The 20,872-nt window shown below is 43.9% G+C and overlaps 1 protein-coding gene across 1 annotated transcript in view; it reads right to left on the bottom strand.

Moving 5' to 3' along the window:
* The window catches only part of BRINP1 (BMP/retinoic acid inducible neural specific 1), a 94,543-nt gene that overhangs the window by 23,467 nt on the left and 50,204 nt on the right, over positions 1–20,872 (bottom strand). Inside the window, exon 3 of the mRNA XM_090021961.1 lies at positions 5,148–5,338. Coding sequence (XP_089878087.1) covers positions 5,148–5,338 — 191 coding nt within the window. The remainder of the gene's footprint in view (positions 1–5,147; positions 5,339–20,872) is intronic.

The following is a 20,872-nucleotide window of genomic DNA, read 5'->3' as shown; positions in this document are numbered from 1 at the left end:
TTGCTAAATTTTGTAGCCAAAGAAAAGAAAGATGAAAAACAGAGACTGCCAAGTTTACAAGTGGAGTTTGCTTAAAAATTGTATTAATGACATATGAACCACAAAGAAATCCATCTCGCTCTCTGGTACCGGTGCTGGCTTGGCAGGCTGAAAAAAATAAAGAGTAGAAGCAACTATTTTCAGCACTAACACCAAGAAATCTAATTCTAGATATACACAGAGAGCAGATCCTCAGAGTAAGAAGATCCCATTTCTATATCGCTAGCTTTAAGAGGAGACTGAACTTTAATTAGCGAAGAAGTAAGTGACACCTGCTGTAATTCCATGGGAGAGCCATTAATAAATATGCTGCTGATGAGGATGATAATAACAGGTCTGGTCACAAATGTATCCAAACAGTTTTCTGATAAATAAATACTTTGCATTTTGAGCATTTTTTTTTTAAATGAAGAAAAGGAAAGCTGACATTTTTTTGTGGAACACCCCCCCCCCCCCCGGTTAGTTAAAATCAAAACTTCACCAAAAATCTACTTTCTGTGGAAGCTTTCCTTTGTTTCTTTATCTAAAAGCCAAATTCCTGAAAACAAAAAATGTCATGGAATATTTTGCTTTGATTTGTTTGTTTTACAGATAAATATTTGGGGTTTGGATCATTTGCCTCATAGAAAAAAAGACATTTTCCAAGGCAGAATCATCCTTTTTCTTTTTTTTGGGGGGGGGGGGAAGGAGGGGGGGAACCAACAACAAGTTAATTTAAATCTCTTCATTTGCTTCATGGATGCTGTAAAATAACTTGTTTTCTGACCAGAATAATGTTGACAGTAGTGTCAAGAGACCTCTGCCAGGGATCCAGGGATCCATGGCATTAAGCACTACAGTCGCAAATAGCAGAAAGATGTTTTCTGGCCCAAAGGGTTTACAATCTAAGTATATGATGAGAGACAACAGGTGTAGACAACAAACAGACGGAAGAAGCACAAGGTAATGAGCTGATTATGATTAGCGGGATAAGCAGCGGTCATATAGCATACCAGCTGCCTGGCCATTGTTGAGTGCTTTGCAGGTTTCATGGCACAGGTGAGTTTTAAAAATAGATTTGAAGGAGGAAAATGCATTGGGCTTTGTGGATATTTTTGCAAGGGAGCTCCTCCCAGGCATAAGTGGAAGCAGGGAAGGAAGAGCACAGATATTTCTGGGAAGATGGGATGAATCAGAAATACAGGTTGTATTTTGGGGTTAAATTTGTCATTGAAATGAATGCACTGCACCTCCTAGGGATACGCCTGAGATAAATTAGCTGCTTTGTGTCCATTTCCAGACTAGGCTGCTATGTGTAGTGCAGTATGGCCCAGGAGGGACTTGAACTGTATTTCCTGCATGAGATATTCAACAACCATGAGAGAGGTAGGCACCTGGATTTTATCAAACTCACACCTCGCTTAAATTCTTCAGAAAGTCCCATGCCCTCATTTATATTGTCCATACACAGACATAAAGGGTGCTTGTCCAGGTCTCCACTCAATGTTGTCAAAGCAGAGAACATTTAGACAAAAACCAGGCAGTAAACAGAAATCCAGGTGGTAGAAAACCAGGATTTCAGTCACCAGCCCAGCTGAGGGTTGGAAGGATAGCCCCAGATATACCCTGTTAAGTAAACTTTGCGAAGCTGGTGGTGTCCCCAGGCAGAGTTACAAGAAACCAAAGTTTTTAGGGTGCCTGGAGATCTGTATTCTGCCCCCAAAGTTGTTGCTATTTTTCCCTTTGTTAAGTGTTGGGATCTCACCACTGGGAGGAGGAGGGGGAAAAAATCTGAAAAAAGTCTATGAGCTTCAGCACATGCCTTGAGAGATGAGCATCATTCCTGAGAGATGAATGACGGTGGCAGGGGGGGCATGCACTGCTAGAAATCTCCTCTGTGTGCATGAGACTAGCAAAAGCACAGCATCCCCACAGAAAAAGAGTGCGTCAAAGCAACCCTTAGATCAAGAGGGGTTAATAGATTTTGCTGCATTATTAAGTCTTAATTTCTCGTTTATTAAGTGAATGCCATGTTCAAAGTTGTCTTCCCTTCAGGGCTTTCCCTGCAAATTAGCTCTCAGCTCTGTGTTCTCTGTCCCTGAGCAAGTATGCCCTAGAAATGACCCTGCACCAATCCCTTTGTCAGAACTAAACTGGAGCATCAGGGCTCGCTCTTTATTGGGCTCCAGGGGGAAGGAGCTGATCTGTAACTGAAAAGCAGCTGAAACGCTGACGGGTGCAAAAGACAACAGTTGTACCAGACTGGCTCATCTCACAGGCTCCCTGAACTCCGTACAACAGCAAGTACAAACAAAGGGTGGTGCCCATGTTGTTCTTTCATTCCTCAACTGGTCATAAATCACATAGAGATTTAAATTAGTTAAAAGCGATGTTTTCTGGATAAAAGTTTTCTGATGAGGCCTGAGGTCTAGAGAGAGTTAGGGAGACAGTGGGCGCATCTACATGTTCATTAATGCAGTGTAGTTACTGTGCATTAAGTTGAGTACTTATATAATCAAGTGCTAAATGAGTGTATAGTAATGGGCATTACTGCACTGGCACTAGTGTCGCTACTGCGCAGTAGCCTAATAATACTGTGCAGTAGCATATTAGTGCTGTTTGTGCTGCGAGGCGCTACTGTGCAGTTAACCTCTCATGTAGATGCACCCAGTGACTACTAGGAGAACCTCTGTTTGATACCACAAGCATCCAGATTGGCCTGAAAACTCTTCCTGGAATATGTCCCACTCCATGCACAATGCCTGCTCCACAGTCGCTTTGTCTGCATCGTCTTTATCATGTTCATCATGAAGATGGAGCCTTTATTCCCCTCCCCTCAAATCTGGACACTCCCCACTATCTGAACTGACTGAACGTTTAGTATTCTCTCCACCAGCAGCTCTTGTTACAAGCCTCTGCATATTTAAAAATGTTGTGTTGTAAAAACAGGAAAAGGAACAAGCCACCGTGAATAATTCACAACCTCGCCCGGGTGAAATTAAAAATATATTTCACCACTGAAGGTCTTTGTTATTTGAAAGGAAGAAAGAAGGGAGAAAGGCTGTCAGTGGAGGGGAAAAATAAAACCACAAACAAAACTCTGTTCACCTCCATGGCTGCTTACTTTGTTGTCTTGTGCCGGGTAAAATGTGATCCCCAGGAGATGTTCCCTCAACAGAGAAGAGTACTGTCTGCAAAGGATTCATTTAGACCCTGATTCAACAAACCACTCCTATTAAACGATAGATTTAAGCATTGATGGTGTTTGACAGATGGATTGAATAGGCAGTTAAGGATTTTGGAGTCTTTCAGTCTGAATTCAATAATAGGCACGGGCACTTAATTTCAGCAGCGCTATATACGTTTATCTGGCACCAAAGTTGCACATGCCAGAAATGTTTGCAGAGATGCAAGTCAGTCTGATCTCACCCCCATATCTGATCATGTACAAGAGGTTTAGGGAGTTTTCTACAACCTGAATAGGAAGCATAGCCAAAAAGTCACTATGGACTTCAATGCTGCAAACCTATTTCATGTGCAAGGCACTCAGATAGCACGGCGATAGGCAGCAGCACAAAGCCCTGAGATAAGCTGCCTTGTTTGTCTGTGCAATATTTTCAGAACAAATACCACTGTTTGCCATAAAAGCTATTCAACTGCATGCCCCAAATGGGTAACAAGTAGAGCTGGTAAGAGGGAAGGGAGGAAGGAATGTGGGAGAAGAGGGGGAAAAAAACAATATTTCCACTGGAAATGCTTTTCCATTATTCACTTTCAAATCATTTGAAATTTTCCATGCAGCACCAGTAGCTCTTCATACAAATGACTGACTGCCCCCTGCAATCCTTTAGTCAACCATATTCTGCCCACACATGGATCTGTCTGCAGTCCCTGCATATAATATCTTGCATTTAATTTAACTAATTATTTTCCCTCAACAAAAACATGCCCTATAATATTGTTTTCACTGCTGCATTCAATTTGGGACTTTCTGCCTCCCCTCTCCCCCCTAACTCCTCTCAATTGCTGCTCCCACCATTATCTAATTCCTTAGTCTTCTTTATGAAACATTTTAGATTCTTCCGTGTCTGGTGACATTGCTTTGTGGGAGAAGCCGGCTTTCCTCCTGAATTCAGTTTGGCTTCAGAGACAGGAAAAAGAAGAGAGCATCTAGCTGCAAGAAACAAGGCAGAGGGTGAAGCTAAGGTGTGGGTAACACGGTAGACTTTTAACCAACAAGTCCACTGTTCCTGTCCCTGAGTGACGAAACCTCCAGCTGAATATTCAGCTCACGTGATTTCTTTTTCTGTTGGTGGGTGTTTTCATTCCCCACACCCCGCTCCTTCAAACTGCTTAGGGCTCCCTGAACACTTCCTTGGGATTCTTTAAATAGTTCACATGGAAAGTGTAGCATGATGTAGAAGTTGTACACATAGGTGCACACATATACGTTCAACATTTAGCATCCCTGTACTATCTAAAACATGCTCGCTCACTCAGATACTGGTGTTTGCACACTCCCAGAATCACGCACCCACACTGCGATGCTTGCGTAGCTGCGCTTCCCAAGGATGTGCTGCCATTAAGATCAATAGACCCACTCTATGGTATAAAGTGCTATTCAGGCTCAATTCAGACCCAGCCAAGATGGTTAAATATCTCCTAGGCCTTGCAGGCCAAAACTCAGTGGGTGTGTACACACCTTCACATGCACACAAACACATACAAGCACACAAACCTTCTTCATACATCCAAACGCTGATAAATGCAGGTGTGCACACGCATGCCTTATCACAATACATGCACTCTATTGTCAAACCAATTATGGCTATGCGCACTTCACACAAAACGTACTGACACACATGCCATTGTAAAACAAAGAACAGGTACGTGCACATCATACAAACACCATGTTCACATATTCCACTGTTAGGCCAAGGAGCTCGTGTATAGTTAGTCTGGGCTTCTCAAAAGACCAACAGGACATCAAGGACTCCATGGGGGAAAATCAGCAGCTGTGGTTCACCACCATACAAACCAAATGGCAGAGGACACGAAGAGCATGTTTCATCCCCACACTTCCACGTCACAGGTACCTGCATAAAAAAATAGTCCTGGTTGTCACCTACCTCCCAGGGTAGCAGAGATGAGGATGTGGGTGCCGTACTTTTTGATGATGGTATCAATGAACTGCTGCGTGGTGGGTCTCCTGCCCAGCAGGCGGATGCTTCTTTGAAATTCAGGCATCAGGGGCACTGGATTGCGGAGTAGGTCTCTCCGTTCGATGGCTGTGTTCCTCACCTTCCAACGGGCAAACTCCCTATGAGACAACACAGGAACACAATGGGGGTAAGGCTCTGAGTTTGGACGGGGGGGAGGACCACTGAGGAAAGGGCAAGATGAGAGAAAAGAGGAAAATGATATAGGGTGCCCTTAAATGGATACACAGATGAAACTCAGAGGCTAGATCTAAGGGGAAGAAGAGGAAACAGGGGAGATATTACTGCACAATACCACAGCACCTTAAGGACCAGGGTCTGAGCAACAGGTGGATTAACCTCCACATATGCAATGCATAGGTAAATCTCAGATAAGCTTCCAGAACTATGCATGCCCTACCTCTGTAGAGGGTAGCTTATCCCAGAGTTGCCTAGTGCACTGTTCGTCCATGTTCCTCTAAAACAGGTGGTTTGGGGACCTGCCACAGCCAATACACCGGACTACACAGGCCTTGTGTCTGATTACTATGTTCCAATGTCTTTTTATTTCCGTAGCACACAAAGCCTGTAGTTCTGCCAAACAGGGTTCAGAAGAACAAGTTTTCACCAATCCCTAGAGAGTGCAGTTGAATGTGAACATAGAAAAACAGCATAGGAAAAATAAGAGCAACTTTTCCTGAACCTGCTGAAAAGATTGATTTTGTCCTGGGTGAAAATGCAGGTTGTTTTCCTTGATCTTATGCAATGTGGGTCCCAAATTTCAACTCTGAACTAGGCAGCAAGTTGGAAAAAATACAGGCTAAGTTTTTCAAGAGCATCTAGTGAATTTATGGTCTCACTTCGAGATACCTTGAAGGGAACTGTTTTAAGAAAGTCCTGAGCACATCCTCTTTAGAAACCAGGGTTCTTAAGACATTTTGAATTGGGCACCAAAAACTGTCATACAAAATCCTGGGCATCTTCAGAAAAATCCTGACTGAGCATCCCTAAGAGGGCAGCCAACACTGAAAACAATTTTCTTGCAATAAACACGGTACTGTCTTCAGCAACTGCATGTCTAATCAAGTCTCAAGCCTCTGTTCCTTTTTATTTCTCCATTCCCGTAAATCAGATAAAACATGAGTTTTAATAATGGCAATAACAATAGCCAGGGCTTACACAGAAATTTTCATCAGGGTGCATTGATAAACACGGGCAGCCTCAGTTTATGGTGAAGAAAACGACACCCACAAAGATTTAGGGCACAGAACAAAACAGTGGTAAAGCCAGCATCAGAACCCATATCTCTTTGCTCCCAGTCTGGTTCTATATCCATTACATGTTTCTGCCTGTTAAATTATTTTAATTAATGTAATTATGCATGCATTTATTTTGATTGGATCCCATCACCACTCACTAGGGTGCCTGATGGTACTAACATCAATCAAAACATCAACCTACCAACCTTTCATCTTAAAATTCCTGTTCCAGAACTAACCCTCACTCTTTACCCAACAGTTTGCAAAAATCTAAGTAAAAGTAACACCCAACCCTCCACTGTGCCATAAAACTCACTAAATTCACATGTTAGGGTAACAGATCCCAAAATTAGGGACTTTGCACCAAAAATACTCTGCCTCCAATCTCAGAGTATCTTCCTTGGGAGTAAACAATGAGAACAAAGCAATGGATCCTAAGAGCCATGCAGGGACACACACAGAGTTGAATTATTGGCTCCAAGACTCCTCGGCAGATCACAGTGAGCACCAAGAATTGCCTCCAGAAATAGACAGGTGCTCATCGAACACAGCAGGAAGTCTGGGTGTCATTTGCTCATACAAGATGGATTGCAAAGCTGACATGCACAGGGCGCATAATTTGGGATACAGGTGTGTTGTGCTGTAAGCATGAGACCTAATCTGAGCTCAGTGATTTCAGTGAGCTTTGGATCAGCCGTTCTGAGGCTGTTCTACAGGTGCAATATGTTCTCCAATACTCTCAAGGCTTTCACAACAGGAGGTCAGATAGTTGAGCTGTCTGAGTCTTTTTCAAAGCCAACTGGTCCTGAGGGAAGTGTTGAAAAGATCCTCTTACAGAGAAATAGCCTCATCTTTTGGGCCAGCCTACAGGTTGCCATGACCAGATTGACCCCAGTGCTGCAAAACACATCAGGAAATTCATCCTCAAAGGCATATCCACCCTTGAAGGGGTACAAGCAAAACCTTCCCCTATATTAGGAGAATAAAGAAAATCCTACTCCCCAATCCCATGGGCCTCTAGCTAACCACATGATCTATGGCAGCCATCTATAGTTCTCCCTCAAAGAACTATGGATAGGGAGAGGGGACAATGGATCACACAGCAGTTACATTTCATCTCATTACTTATATTCTTAGTTTTAATTGTATCTCCAAAATTGTATCTCCAAAAGGCAACAAGCCTGGCAACAAGACCCAAGTTCTGGGTCTATGTACTTATGGGATTTGCTATCTTGTCTTTCATAGAATCATAGAAGTCGGGTCGAAGGGACCTTGTAGATCTTCAAGTCCGACCCCCCCGCCTGGGCGGGAGAAATGACTGGACTCAAATGAGTCCAGCCAGGTAGTCATCGAGCCTCTTCTTAAAGATCCCCATGGTAGGAGCCAGCACCACTTCCCTAGGAAGTTGGGTCCAGCTCCTAGCCACCCTAACTATGAAGTAGTTCTTGTGGATGTCTAATCTAAACCTACTCTCTAATAATTTGTGTCCATTGTTCCTTGTCATGCCAGGGGGCGCTAGGGGAAACAAGGTCTCCCCTAAACCTTTCTGGTCCCCCCTAGTGAGTTTATAGACAGTCACCAGGTCCCCCCTCAGCCTTCTCTTGTGAAGGCTGAACAGGTTTAGGTCCCGCAGTCTTTCATTGTAGGGTCTGCCCTGTTGTCCCCGGATCATGCGGGTGGCCCCCCTCTGGACCCTTTCAATGTCGTCCACATCCCTCCTGAAATGGGGTGCACAGAACTAGAAGCAGTACTCCAGCTCTGGCCTGACCAGCGTCGCATAGAGGGGGAGGATCACCTCCCTGGCTCTACTTGAGATGCACCTGTGGATGCACGACAAGGTCTGGTTAGCCCTGCCAACCGTGACCTCGCATTGTCAGCCCATGTTCATCTTGGAGTCAATAATGACTTCAAGATCCCTTTCTGCCTCCATGCTCTGAAGAAGGGAGTTTCCCATTCTATAAGTGTGCTGCTGGTTTCTATTGCCCAAGTGCAGGATCCTGCACTTGTCAATATTGAAACGCATCCTGTTTATGTTAGCCCACTCCTGTAACCTATCCAGATCTTGCTGCAATCTTTCCCTCCCTACTAGCATGCTCACCTCACCCCAAATTTTGGTATCATCAGCAAATTTAAACAGGTTGCATTTCACCCCATCGTCCAAATCACTGATAAAGAAATTGAACAGCACAGGCCCAAGGACTGAGCCCTGGAGGACTCCACTGCCCACTTCCCCCAGGTTGAATATGACCTGTCCACCACCACCCTCTGAGTACAACCCTTGAGCCAATCTGCAATCCATCTGACTGTGTAGGCATCAGTGCCACAGTCACCTAGTTTTTTAATGAAGATGGGGTGGGAGACGGTGTCAAAGGCCTTGCTGAAGTCTGGAAAGACTACCTCCACAGCGACACCTGCATCCATTGCCTTTGTGACCCAACATAGTGAAGGAAGATGAATCATATATCCAACTCCTGCTCTGTACAGTGAACTACTCACACAAGCTAATCTCCTTTGGAAGGGACTAAGGGTTTTATCAGTCTCTCTGGAGATCTCACCATGTCCCTCTAGGGTAAGTCCTTTGTTTGAGCCAACAGCAAGGATCCTGCTTCAAATCAAATGCAGTAGAAAAAACCCCTGCCAATATGTGTTTGGGATTAAGTTTAGAACCCCACAGACCAAAGCGAAGCAATGGCTGGGTTCCCATGATGGGGACAAGCTGAATAATGAGGAAAAAAATGGTGCCCTGATTTCACTGGTTTGGCAAGTTAAGATAGGAAAGGGGTTATTACAGGTCCCAGTGGCATGACAGTGAGGGCCCCATGAGAACCCATGCTCTCATCCAAAATGACAGTGATCAAAGTATAGGAGGGTTGGCTCCAGTAGGAGAGTTGGCTCCAACTGATCATTTTGCATTTTATATCTCCCCAGAGGCCTCAGATTCCAAAGTATCGCACTGGAAGTGAAAGCCATGTCTCTATTTGCCTCCCCACATGTCTCCATGCACGGCTTTCAAATACTGATGAATAAAGCTGAACAAATACTTTACCATGAATAATTTATACAACTAACTTAGATGTTTATCTTCAGCTCATAGAATATCCATGAGCCAGTTGCAATTTCCTCTAATTTATGCATTACTTGAATTTACTTGGTTATATGTCTCCAATTCTTCATATTACTTGGTGTGGGATTTAGTATCTGCTTTTCAAGATCTGCTTAGTTGGGTTTGCTCAGATAAGTCATATGATACTGCTTCTATTCATTGATGAACAAGAATCAACACTTTTATATCCAAATGTAAAGCTTGGTTTCCTCAATGCCTGCACATATGACTTCAGAATTGGCTTTCCATGAACATTTTTGTGCATTTCCCAGCCACCTCCCCATCTCGTAAATAGTAGTACTTTTTATCCAATATGCAATGGGCTGGTGGAACTCATTGCCACAAGATACTAATGAGGACAAGAGCTTGGCAGGATTCAGGAAAAGGATTTGCATTAGTACAGATAATAAATACATCCAGATTTATTATAGCTATTCTACAAAACAATGAGTTTTGGTAGGCATATAAACCCTCCCATGTCAGGACTTTAGCCACTCTTTGAGTACTAAAGGTTAAGAAAGAATTATTTTGAGAGCAGGTTCTCTCTGTAATGCCTACAGCCAGATGGGGATAAGAACAAATTATCACCTTAGGTTTCAGAATGGGGAGAAGCTGTTTACACAAGAATATCTGGCCATACAAGACAGACCACATTAATGTGCGTGCAGGAAAAATGCCTGCCAGGTCACAGGGAAGGAAATCTGCCTTTAATGTCTGATGAAAGGACTGAAGAGTCAACACTTTAATAGCCAGAAGAGGTAGGGGAAGTTTAGATTTTAATTCCTGACAGGGACATAGTGAGAAGAATTAGTAGAGACGGACAGCCTACGTGCTACAGCCTAGGGGAAGGCAGAAGCTCATGAGTTAGACCTTCTTCTCTGTCACAGTAACAGGATATATATAAAAATAATCTGTGAGTGATATATCTGTGGGAGGCTGCACCCCTTCTAAGGTATCACTAACGAGCAAGCCGTCAAAGCTGCGCATGTCAGAGAGATGGAGGGAGTCACTGGGGATGGAGGGAGTCACTGTCTCAATGCTCATTAGCGGTACCTTCCCCCAAGGGGAAACACAGAAGGGAAAATTGCTAAGGAGGGAGGGTGGGATGAAAGCATGGAACAGGGACTCTACTCAGAGCTCCCACTAAGTTGGTATGGAGGCTCAGAGAATCCAAGGGCATGTACACCTCTATCCAGGGACTGAAGGATTTAAAGAGGCTATCAGAGCAAATTAAATTCTCCATCTTCAAACTGCCAAGACTACCAAAAGATATCAGTGAAGAAACAAGTTCAGTACAGACCTCAGGGGCTGTTGCTTGAAACCAAAGAGAAATTAAATGCATTAAACAAGGAATGAGACAGTATGATAGGGGGGGAAAAGTAGGAAGATTCTGAGTGAAGGCCAGAAATGCTAAGTTAACTAGGCCCTCGCTGCTCTATTTTCCATCCACAGTGCAAGTTGGTGCTTATAGGTCCTGCAGTACAGCAACTGGATCCCAAGAATGACCTACACTCCATGAACTGGGGTCTAAAGGGTAGAGTGACTCCTCTGGAGCTGCCCAAATAAAACCATTTATACTTGCCACATCCTTTCTGGCTCTTTAACTCCGCCATCCATTTTTAGACCTCAGCTCAGAAGCTATCACCTCCTCTGTGCTGCCCCCAGCCAATAGATCATCAGCCAGTGCCTCCCCCATGCCTCCCAAATTTAACAAAGGTCTATTAGTCATGACTCCTTGCCCCTCCACAAACTCCAACACATTCCATACCTAACATTTCCACAGCTTCAATAACTGACCGAGTGAGGTCAGTGCCATCTGGAGGATGAGACAACCACCCTTCTTCAACAATCTTCTCTTCTGCAGAATTGTGGCTTGCTTTGTTCATGTAGGAGCAGGAGACTTCTATCTAGATCTTAGCCAGCATTCATTACCACGGTACCACAGAGCAAATTAATATATCAACATGGAGACCCTGTGATGTAGGGAAGTATTACTGGTCCGCTGATATTAATGGGAAGCTGAGGCATGAAGAGAGTCTTTGACCTACCTAAGGTCGTGGGCAGAATCCGTGGCAGAAGCAAGGAGTGAAACCAAAAGGTTTCCTGTGTCCCTATGCATGCTTCCACAGCCAAAGCATTCATCCTTTCTCCAGCCATTGTTCCTGGTGAGGGGCTAGATACAACCATGGCTGGCCTAAGTCTAGAGTATGCAGACTCTTCCAAATGGATGCATGCACTAGGTAGCCCTAAAAGGTGTCCTGAGAGGCAGCTAAGAGTCCTGTGCCATATAAGACCCACAAGCAAAGTTGACCTAACACAGAATGAAGAAGCCTCCTTGCCCCCTTTCTAAGGTTGCAGAGATCCTCTTCTCAGCTACTGATTCCCCCAGAAAGAATTCAAGCTGAACACTATAATGTTCCTCAAGGGATTTCCTCTGCCCTGTGTCCTCTCCCCTTCTATGTCAGCATGATGCAGTTTGCTGTTTATGGCCAAGGTTCCCAAAGGAGTCTAAGGGAATTAGGTGTCCATAGTAAATGGGCACCTCTCTCTCTTTCTCTCCTATTGACATTCTAGTCCACAGCCTCCACCTAGCACCTAGTTAAACAGCCCGTACTGATCAGCCTCAAATTGTAGACAGATAGATTTAATTTACTACCTGTCTAGCAGACAGACAGACAAGCATACTGGTAACAACTAGTATGCTGGTAAGGAAGATAGGTTCACTCTAGATTGATCAAGGTAGAGCAGTAGACTGGCTTGTTACTGTAGGGGTGTTCACACTGTACACAAGGTTTAGAACAATTCCAAAAAATCATCAGTATGTGAAATAGACACTTTCCAGATGACACCGTCATGCCCCCAGCCCCATAGCTAGTGGTAGGTGGTTTCCTGTGTTCCATTCTCCATTCTCCTTGCCTCACTTTAAGTATTTTAAGTAAGAAGACCTCCTACTTCCCTGAGTGATTGCTCCCATGTTTCTTGGTTGCATCACTACAAAGAGCCTTTTTGTTTTGTTTTTGTTTTCATCTTCCCAAAGTTTTGCTGAAAACCAGTATTTGTTCTGATAGAAGAAGAGCAGGGGAGGAAGCACAAAGAATGAAAACAGCTTTGTAAACAGCGCTTACGAAGAAATTGCTTCAAAACTTAGGTGGATTTCATGTGACCTTGAGAGTATCTCAGTAAGTAGATTGTTCCAGCACTGAATTAAAAACCAATCAAACAAACATGACTCTGAGTCTAGTGCTGTCTATTAGGATCAGACTCTGTCTACCTCTGTTTATGAGTGAGACCTAATTATTGGGTGGGTAGATCAATTAACTGTAATAGAAAGGTCACTGGATTTGGAGTTAGAATAAGTGGGTTTGATTGCCAACTCAGATTTCCTAGCGACCTAAAGTAGGTCATTTAACCTCTTCTGTACTTCCCTATCTCATCTGTAAAATGACAGGCAGATGCCGTTATAATGAAAGGGGTACAGCCAAGCTCAAATCAATTATTTATTTTAAGGATCTTGGCTTCTACAATGATGAGACCCTTATTCCTCACAAGGTAAATTGTTAGTCCCTTAGATTTTGGCTCGTATTTCATAATGAGGTATTCAGAACCTTGCAGAAGCAGATCCCAGATCCTCAGGGATTCATCATGGAGCCTGCCTTCAGTTGAAGGCAACAGCAAGGATCCCGTTTGTTTTCAAAATGGTGCACCTCAGTTTTGAAGAGGAGAGTGAGAGAGAGGTGAACCAACTTGGCTAGGGACAGACATTACACATAAATAGGTTTAAGTGATCAGAAACTGGTTTAACCCTGTAACAGAACAGATGTTCAGTGCATATAAACCAGTCTGAAAATGGCCGAAACCAGTTTGAGATAAAGCTGGTTAAATGTGGTATCAGACTTAACTGATTTGGCTCAAACCAGTTTATGCAATGTCTGTCGCAGACCCCTTGCTCGTTTAAGATAAACCAGATACCCCCAGCATCCCGGCATGCTCTCTGGGCTGGGTGGGCCTCACTGCTCCACAGCAGAGCCGGCCCCTCCCCTCTGCTCCCTGACTTCAGCTCAGCACAGACTTGCAGGCACAGCAGGTTCTGCTGGCTTCCCTGTGCCCCCTATCCCATCCCCCACGCCCCACCTCTCACTGCTTTAGAGATCCCTTCTTCCTCTCTGCCGCAGCAGAGACCATAGCCAGCATATGGTATGCTAGCTAATGCTGAGAGGTGTCTATGTGTGCGTGTCTCCAATTTCACTGGGACAGGCAGACAGAACAGTGACTGCTTAGAGCTTTTGGAGCTAATCAACAGGTCAGCCAGTAAGCTGTTTAAGAAGTCTGAAGTAATGGAGAGAGGCTATTGTTTTTCTAATCGGGTGATAAAGACTGTTACCAGCCCCCCAGCTGGCTTGCTTGCCTGTCAGTTTGCTGCAGACAGTATGATGAAGCAGGGAGGGAGATTGAAAAGCTCTGTACTATCAACAGAGGCATTCACTGCCTTCCCCTGCCTTGCCTCAGAGTGCTGGCCCGGGGCTGGGGGGTGGCAACACTCCCGCCCCTTGAGCAGCCAGTAGGGAAAAACCTGGGACTGTGCAGGCAGAGCTCCCTAATGAAAGAGTCCTGCCAGGGCTTGGCCATGCCTCCCTCGGCTCAGCTCCCTGAAGAACGGAAAGGAGGACTGCTCTAGCGCTCCCCGGCTTCTAGCTTGAGCCACTGCAGGCATGTGCCTGAATTTCCTCAGTCCAGAGAGAATATCTGTCCAGTTTCAAACCAGGTCAGACTAACCTGCAAAGATTGAATCAATTCAGGCTCAGGCTTTTTAAATGTCTGTCCCTAGCCATAATGATAAGGGTACGGCCAGGCTAAAACTGATTTTTTATGTTCAGGATCTTAGCTTCTACAATGATGAGATCCTTATACCTCACAAGGTAAATTGTTAGTCCCTTAGATTTTGGCTCGTAATTCATGATGAGATACTCAGAACCTTGCAGAAGCAGATCCCAGATCCTCGAGACTTCATCATGGAGCCAGATTTCAGTTGAAGGCAACAGCAAAGATCCCATTTGTTTTCAAAACTGTGCACCTCAGTTTCAGGGAAGGGGAAGGGGGGGGCGGGGAAGAGGAGACTGGGAGGCAGGTGAACCACTTGAGACATTCAGACAGGACTGTCCAAACCTGCCAGCTATCCAAAAGTCACACTGAAGTCATTGAGCGATCAGAGACTCTGTAAATGGGAACCCATGCATTATCTTAAACTGGGAGCACATGCATTGTGAAAAATCCAATAATCAGAAAAGCCACTTTTAAAAATGCAGCTGTTTAGTTTTAAAAGTTAGATAAAATATGTTGTAACATGCCTGATTCCTCATTTTTGCTTGACAGGATTTGCAAAGACCGGGGTATGCTGCATCATGGGAGTGAAAATGTTTCATTCATAGATATGAACAGATTTTGCTAGATTCTGAAGGAACAGGTCATCAGATCCACTAGCCAAGGAAGGTACAACGATTTACACAATACAGGAATTGATCTTTTCATTTGTATTGTTTTTAGTATTGTTTTATTTTTTAGGACAAGCAAGAGAAAGCACAATTCTGGATTACTCACGGCGTATTACTTGTCTAGTTCTGGTGCATTAAGTCCATTGCAGAAGGCTGTTGATAATTTTAAGAGGATTTAGAGAAGAGCTGTAAGAGTGATGAAAAGATTGGAAAATATGCCTCATTGTGAAACACAAGGAGCTCAGTGTGTCTCGTTTAACATGGGAAACTCACAGGGGGCATCATCACAGTCTGAAAGTACCCTGTCTGGGGAACAGAAACTTCAATAATAGAGGCCTCCTCCATCTAGCAGATAAAGGCAGAACAGGCTCCAATGGCTGGAAGTGGAAGCTAGACAAATTCAAAGTAGAATCCATGGACAGATTTTCAATATAGAGAGTAATTAGCTACAGAAACAACTTACCAAGGTTGCAGCAGATTCTCCATCATGGGACATTTCTTCAAACCCAGAAATACGCTACTGATGACATTCCCAGCAACTTTTCTCAAATACACTAGAAACTAAGGTCTCAAAAACAACCACAGGGACCTCCCTGGCGCTGCTTCACTAAGACATATCAGGATTTGAGTTGTCCTAGTTGCAGTGGGCTGGCGGGGAGTATTCCAGAAAGACACACTACAACTACAGTGTAGACACACAGTGGTCTCTTTGACTTATACTTTCTGAGCTTTTATTATTGGCACTCTCACACTGTGTTAAACAAATTCAACCAGAATTCATTCCCTCTCACCAGGACTATATAACCATAATAAGATTTTCTAAAAAGATATTTTCTTCTGTCAACTTGGCTCAGAAGTTTTTCCGGCATTGTTCTTTAAGCACATTTCATCCCCAGCAACACAAATGCTGGACCCTGGGTTTGCCCTTTGTAACTCTAAGCTTCACTCTATCTGTGTCTGCATTAGAGAAAGACTGTAAATGGTCGCCATCAGTGCTAACACCATTTCATGTCTCTTCAGCAAAATGCTGATTGCATTTGCTCTGAACTGGTGCAAGTTGCTGGTAGAAGCTAGAATGATATGTACACCAGGGCTCCCAGCATTGCTGGTACTCTTGCAACTAAACTAGTATTAGCCAATTTTATTATGTACACAGGGTTTATTAAGCTATTGGTGATATTATGATGCATTTTTAGGTGTGCCATTCCAGCTCCAAGAAAGAGGGAATAAACAATACACAAAATTCCTCCAACAAAGGAATTTGTGCAATGAAAATCACACCAGAAGCAGCCAAAGAGTGCTTGGTTAAAATATATGTGGCAGAATAACCTGTGATTGCTTGGTCCATAACCCCGTCCTTCTTCTGGCTTTGGTAAATCCAAGGTATTATTGCACCTAGAAGTACTATGTTGCTAGGTACTGTCAACACACACACACAAACATACACTCCAAAGGCACAAGCATATGCACACACAGAATAAGAGAAAGCCCATGCTTCAAAGAGTCTAAATAGGCAAATCAAAGGTGGGTCAGATGATTAGGGCTTCACTCAAATCCATCCTCATGTGTCTTAATGGTATTTGAAAGTATTTCTGTTGTTCAATACATTGTGTATGAAAAAGTATGGAGGGGAAACCACGCAGACCATTAATTTCTGGCAGAAAGTTAATTTTTGCAGCATCCAGTGTTTTTTCCAGGGCTGGATGCTTCCACCCAGTGAAAACCCCCTTATCTTGCAAGTAACTTCTCTTTAGTCAAGGAGTCTGTTATTCATAGAGCCAGGGCTTCCCCACCCCATGCTGAAACATATGACATTAGGAGTGCACCATCAGGAACCTTTTGTTTGCTCTTGAGGGCAACGTCATTAGCCAAGGGTCACAAAAAAGTTAAGCGGAAGAGCAAATTTCATTTTGTGAGAGCAGAACCAATCTTAGGAAGGTATTTGAAGAGTATCTCTCTCCAGAGCCTGCTGGTTAGGCCTTTGGTCTGCAGTAGAAGAGACCCAAGTTCAAGCTCCTTTCCTTCACGACTCCCAGGATAGATAATGAAAATCTTTCTTTGATGCAGACCAAGTAGGGTCTTGAATGCCGCCTCTCAGGGCAGTATATCTGGCTTGAAGACACCTTCCCGACTCAAGAAACTTGTGTTTTGACCCCAACTTGGAATCTTTGCCACAGCTCCGTGTTTATAAACACGTTAGGAGAGTTTTGATCTATTCCAATGAAGAATAAAATCAGGTTTTGAAACCTCCAGAGTTGTTGTGCACCTTACCAAGGCTCTTCTGGTCAACCTTTATTAATCTGCCAGTTGTTTACACTTGTACGCTTCCACTTAGCAGAGACTGCATTTTTAAAGACCACGTCATGGATGTTGCTAAGTCCTGCCTGTAGTGCTCCCCATCCTCCCTTCTCTCTCCTCCTCCCAGCTGTGCCTGCAAAAACAAGCATGCCAAGCCATCTGGGCATACCCACCCCACAAGCTTGGCAGCAGCATGCATATCGTGACAACAAGCCTGCCCCCCTGTAACCACCACCCCCATGACTTCTGAGTCATTCAGAGGTGACAGAGAAACTAGCACATCTACAAAGCAGGCTTTGCACATGGCTTTGATGCTTCAAAAAGCCAACTGGCAGAGTCACCTGCTTGAGTCAGGGAGCTGGTGATTCAAGACATGCTCAAGGGATTCTATGCTGGATAATTTAGATGGTGAGCTTGGTTAATCCTGCTATGGAAAGGCCACCAAGGGCACAACCAATGAGGTTCCACACAGAGTTTTCTGCTGGGGCCATGCAGGTATATTTGTGAAGAGAGCGAAGTTAGGAGGGAAAAGGTTTTTCCTGAAAAATCAGGGGTACTGGAAAACCAGATTTTGTGCCTATGAACCAAGAAGACCACAACGTGGAGAGTGGCTGATGTATATGTGTGCATGTGCCAGGACTTCTCTCACTCCATTTTCAGGCCCTTTGCCCTGAAGACAGTCCCTTCCAAGATTCAAGAGGGACCAGTGCCACAGAGATAAGTGATCAATCTAAATGCCTTCGGTGAACAAAGAATGAAGTCTGCACATATAGGTCATCTCCTCCTGGCATGGAATTTCGACAGCTGTGTCTGAAATTACTAGCTGTAGGCAATGGCATGATGCATAATGGGCAGAATAGGTTCTGAGGAATATGTGCAACAGGGTTCAAGTCATTTGCCATCACAGGTGTCTGCATATAGTTCATGTTTGGGAAACAGCCCCAAGAATTCTGTGAAATTTCAGACTCCCAACATGAACGAAGAGATGTTTGTTGGGAAAAATTTGGCTCGGCTTCACTCAGAAACAGAGTCATATTTCTAGCAAGGAGAACTTGGCATTCCCCATATTTCTCAAACCATATTTTTCTTTTAGCAAAGGTCAGTTGCCTGAATTAAGAGCCATAACATTTTTTATTTCAAAATTTTGCAAGTTTTGGTGCAAAGAAGTCAATAAAAACAAGCATTGTTAGTAGGGCCATGTTCTGCACACTGCAACATGGCTTGCAGCAAAGCTAGTCTTCTCTTGCAAAATTGCATAGGGCATAATCCTGTCTTTTTGATCCAAGGAACGAGGGTGAAAAATGGGGGGGAGGAATGCCTCAGTTTTGTGTGAACAATTGGAAATACCTTATAGAGTCCTGATATTTGGACCAGGTGCTCAGCCATTTCAAAATGATTATGTTACAATTTTAATCCATAAAATTCAAATTGCTCTAAAAAGGAAGCAGCATTAAGTCTATTTTTCATAGAGGGAAACTAAGAGACAAAGAATTGAAGCCATTTGTCCAGGTAACACAGACTATAGCAAAGCCAGAAATAGAACCCACCTAGGTCCCAATGCAATGCCCTATTCCTCAGCTCACATTGCTACCTTCATCTGATTCACAGAGCTGGGAATAATGATGATATAACTCAGTGACACTAATGGAGGGCAGAGGCAGATGAGACCTGTAATAGTGTCCCTTTAAGACCACCATGCAACTGTTATTCAAAAAGCCCAGTACTTCTGGGAGGGTAAGTCAGCACTACACATGCTGTGGAAGGCTGTGAAGCAGAGTCTGCTGGAGTCTGGCCAATGGAAATGTCTTGGATTTGTTCTTCCATGAGTGGGAGAGAGAGTCTGCACATGTACCACATCATTTATTTACCACAAGGTAATGTGCTTCCAGAAATGGGGGAATCAATCAAATGACATGCAAGTCCCTTCCTTTGAGGTGCTTTGCTGGTTGTGAAGCCCGTTCTGTTCATGAATGTAGGCAAAAGGGTTGGATGAGATTTTCTGTCATGCAGGGTAATAGGAAGAGTGGTTTCTAGATACATGGATGCTATATTATATGGATGTACAGTCATTTCTATTTGTGTCTGTCCATCTTATGTATGAATACATTGCTATAATATTCATATTTTAATCTTCACAGGTGTCTGTTTGTCTGAGATTACAAAGGACTTCATTAACCAACTGACTCCCCCAGCATCTCTAGGATGGCAGAAAAACACTACTGTGCTCCTTTTGCAGGTGGGGAAACTGAGGCACAGAGAGGTTCCATCACTTGTTGCCGAAAGATTGCCACACATGCAAAATGCAAGTCATCAGGCTAGGCATCCATCTATACAAACCACCGTAATCACTGGAGGGAAAAGGGAAATGCATGCATATACTAATATCCAGGCATGAAATCCTGGCTCCAGTAAAATAAGTGGTAACCTCTCCTTGACTTCAGCGGGGTGAGGATTAGTCCCCAGGTATGCAAACACAGACATCCAAACAGTGCAATGGGGCTCTGGGCTGCTTGTGTATTCATAGTGGTAAGGTGCAGAGGTTTTCCAGGATGGGAATTAGTTCTCTCCCTCTGCTAGATGGAGCACAGTTACCTGCCCTGATTACTGGAATTTTGTCAGACTGTGAGTAGGGTTGGGCCAGCTGTGAGGAATCAATGAATCCAGCACACTATATTAGATGGTGCTGCTGGTTGCATTTGCCAGTGAGAAATGATGGTTAGGAGGACACAGCTGGGCTTACGGTGGGGGGAATCATTCTTTCCAGACATTTCGTTTGAGCTCAGCTCGAGTGAACCACTTCCTCTGCCTTCACTTTGGCTCAAGAGCATCCTGCTGTGTTAGGCTTGAGCCTTTAAGGGACATTGTTTCTCCCCCTCTCTCCCTGCAGCCTGTTTCTTACCATTATGTTCTCCCAGTAAAGCAACGGGTCCTTTGTGCTTGTATTGAGGCTTTGGGAATGTGACCTGTAGAACAAGATGCTACACGAGTACTAAGGTTAAGTGCAATCTCTCTGACAGGAAGGTAGCCTTAATAACTATTAACTAACTACCCAGCAGAGATTCCTGCTGAGGCCACAAGAGGGTATAGAAGAACAAGCACAGAATTGTGGTATTGTCTACTACTGCCCACACACCAATGTGCAGCTGGCTGGTTGAACAAAGGGTAGTATACACAGTAGACGTAACCTTTAGTGGTCAACAATGATGAGTCAGGCCCCCAAAATTCATGAAATCCTAAAAAAAATTGTCTGTAATAAATTGTGGGGGGGGGGTGTTGTTTGCTTTACAGGTTGGGGGAGTTTAGGGTTCATATTTTCAGGCTCTTTCTGCAACCGTAAGGGACAGATTTTATTTTATTTTTTTAAAAGAAAAACTAAAGTTCTTGCATAATCACATGACTCCCAGGAGCTGGAGCTTTAAAAAAAATAATCCCATTAAATCTCATGAGCCACACAATAAAAAGGGGGGAGGCAGCAATGCTATGAATTGTATGGGCTATATCAGGCAG

The sequence above is a fragment of the Crocodylus siamensis genome, chromosome 11 (genome assembly GCF_052110815.1).
Source record: "Crocodylus siamensis isolate JL-2025a chromosome 11, ASM5211081v1, whole genome shotgun sequence".
NCBI lineage: Eukaryota > Metazoa > Chordata > Crocodylia > Crocodylidae > Crocodylus > Crocodylus siamensis.
The sequence above is the reverse complement of the archived record's forward strand: the minus strand, read 5'-3'. Positions and strand labels throughout refer to the sequence as shown.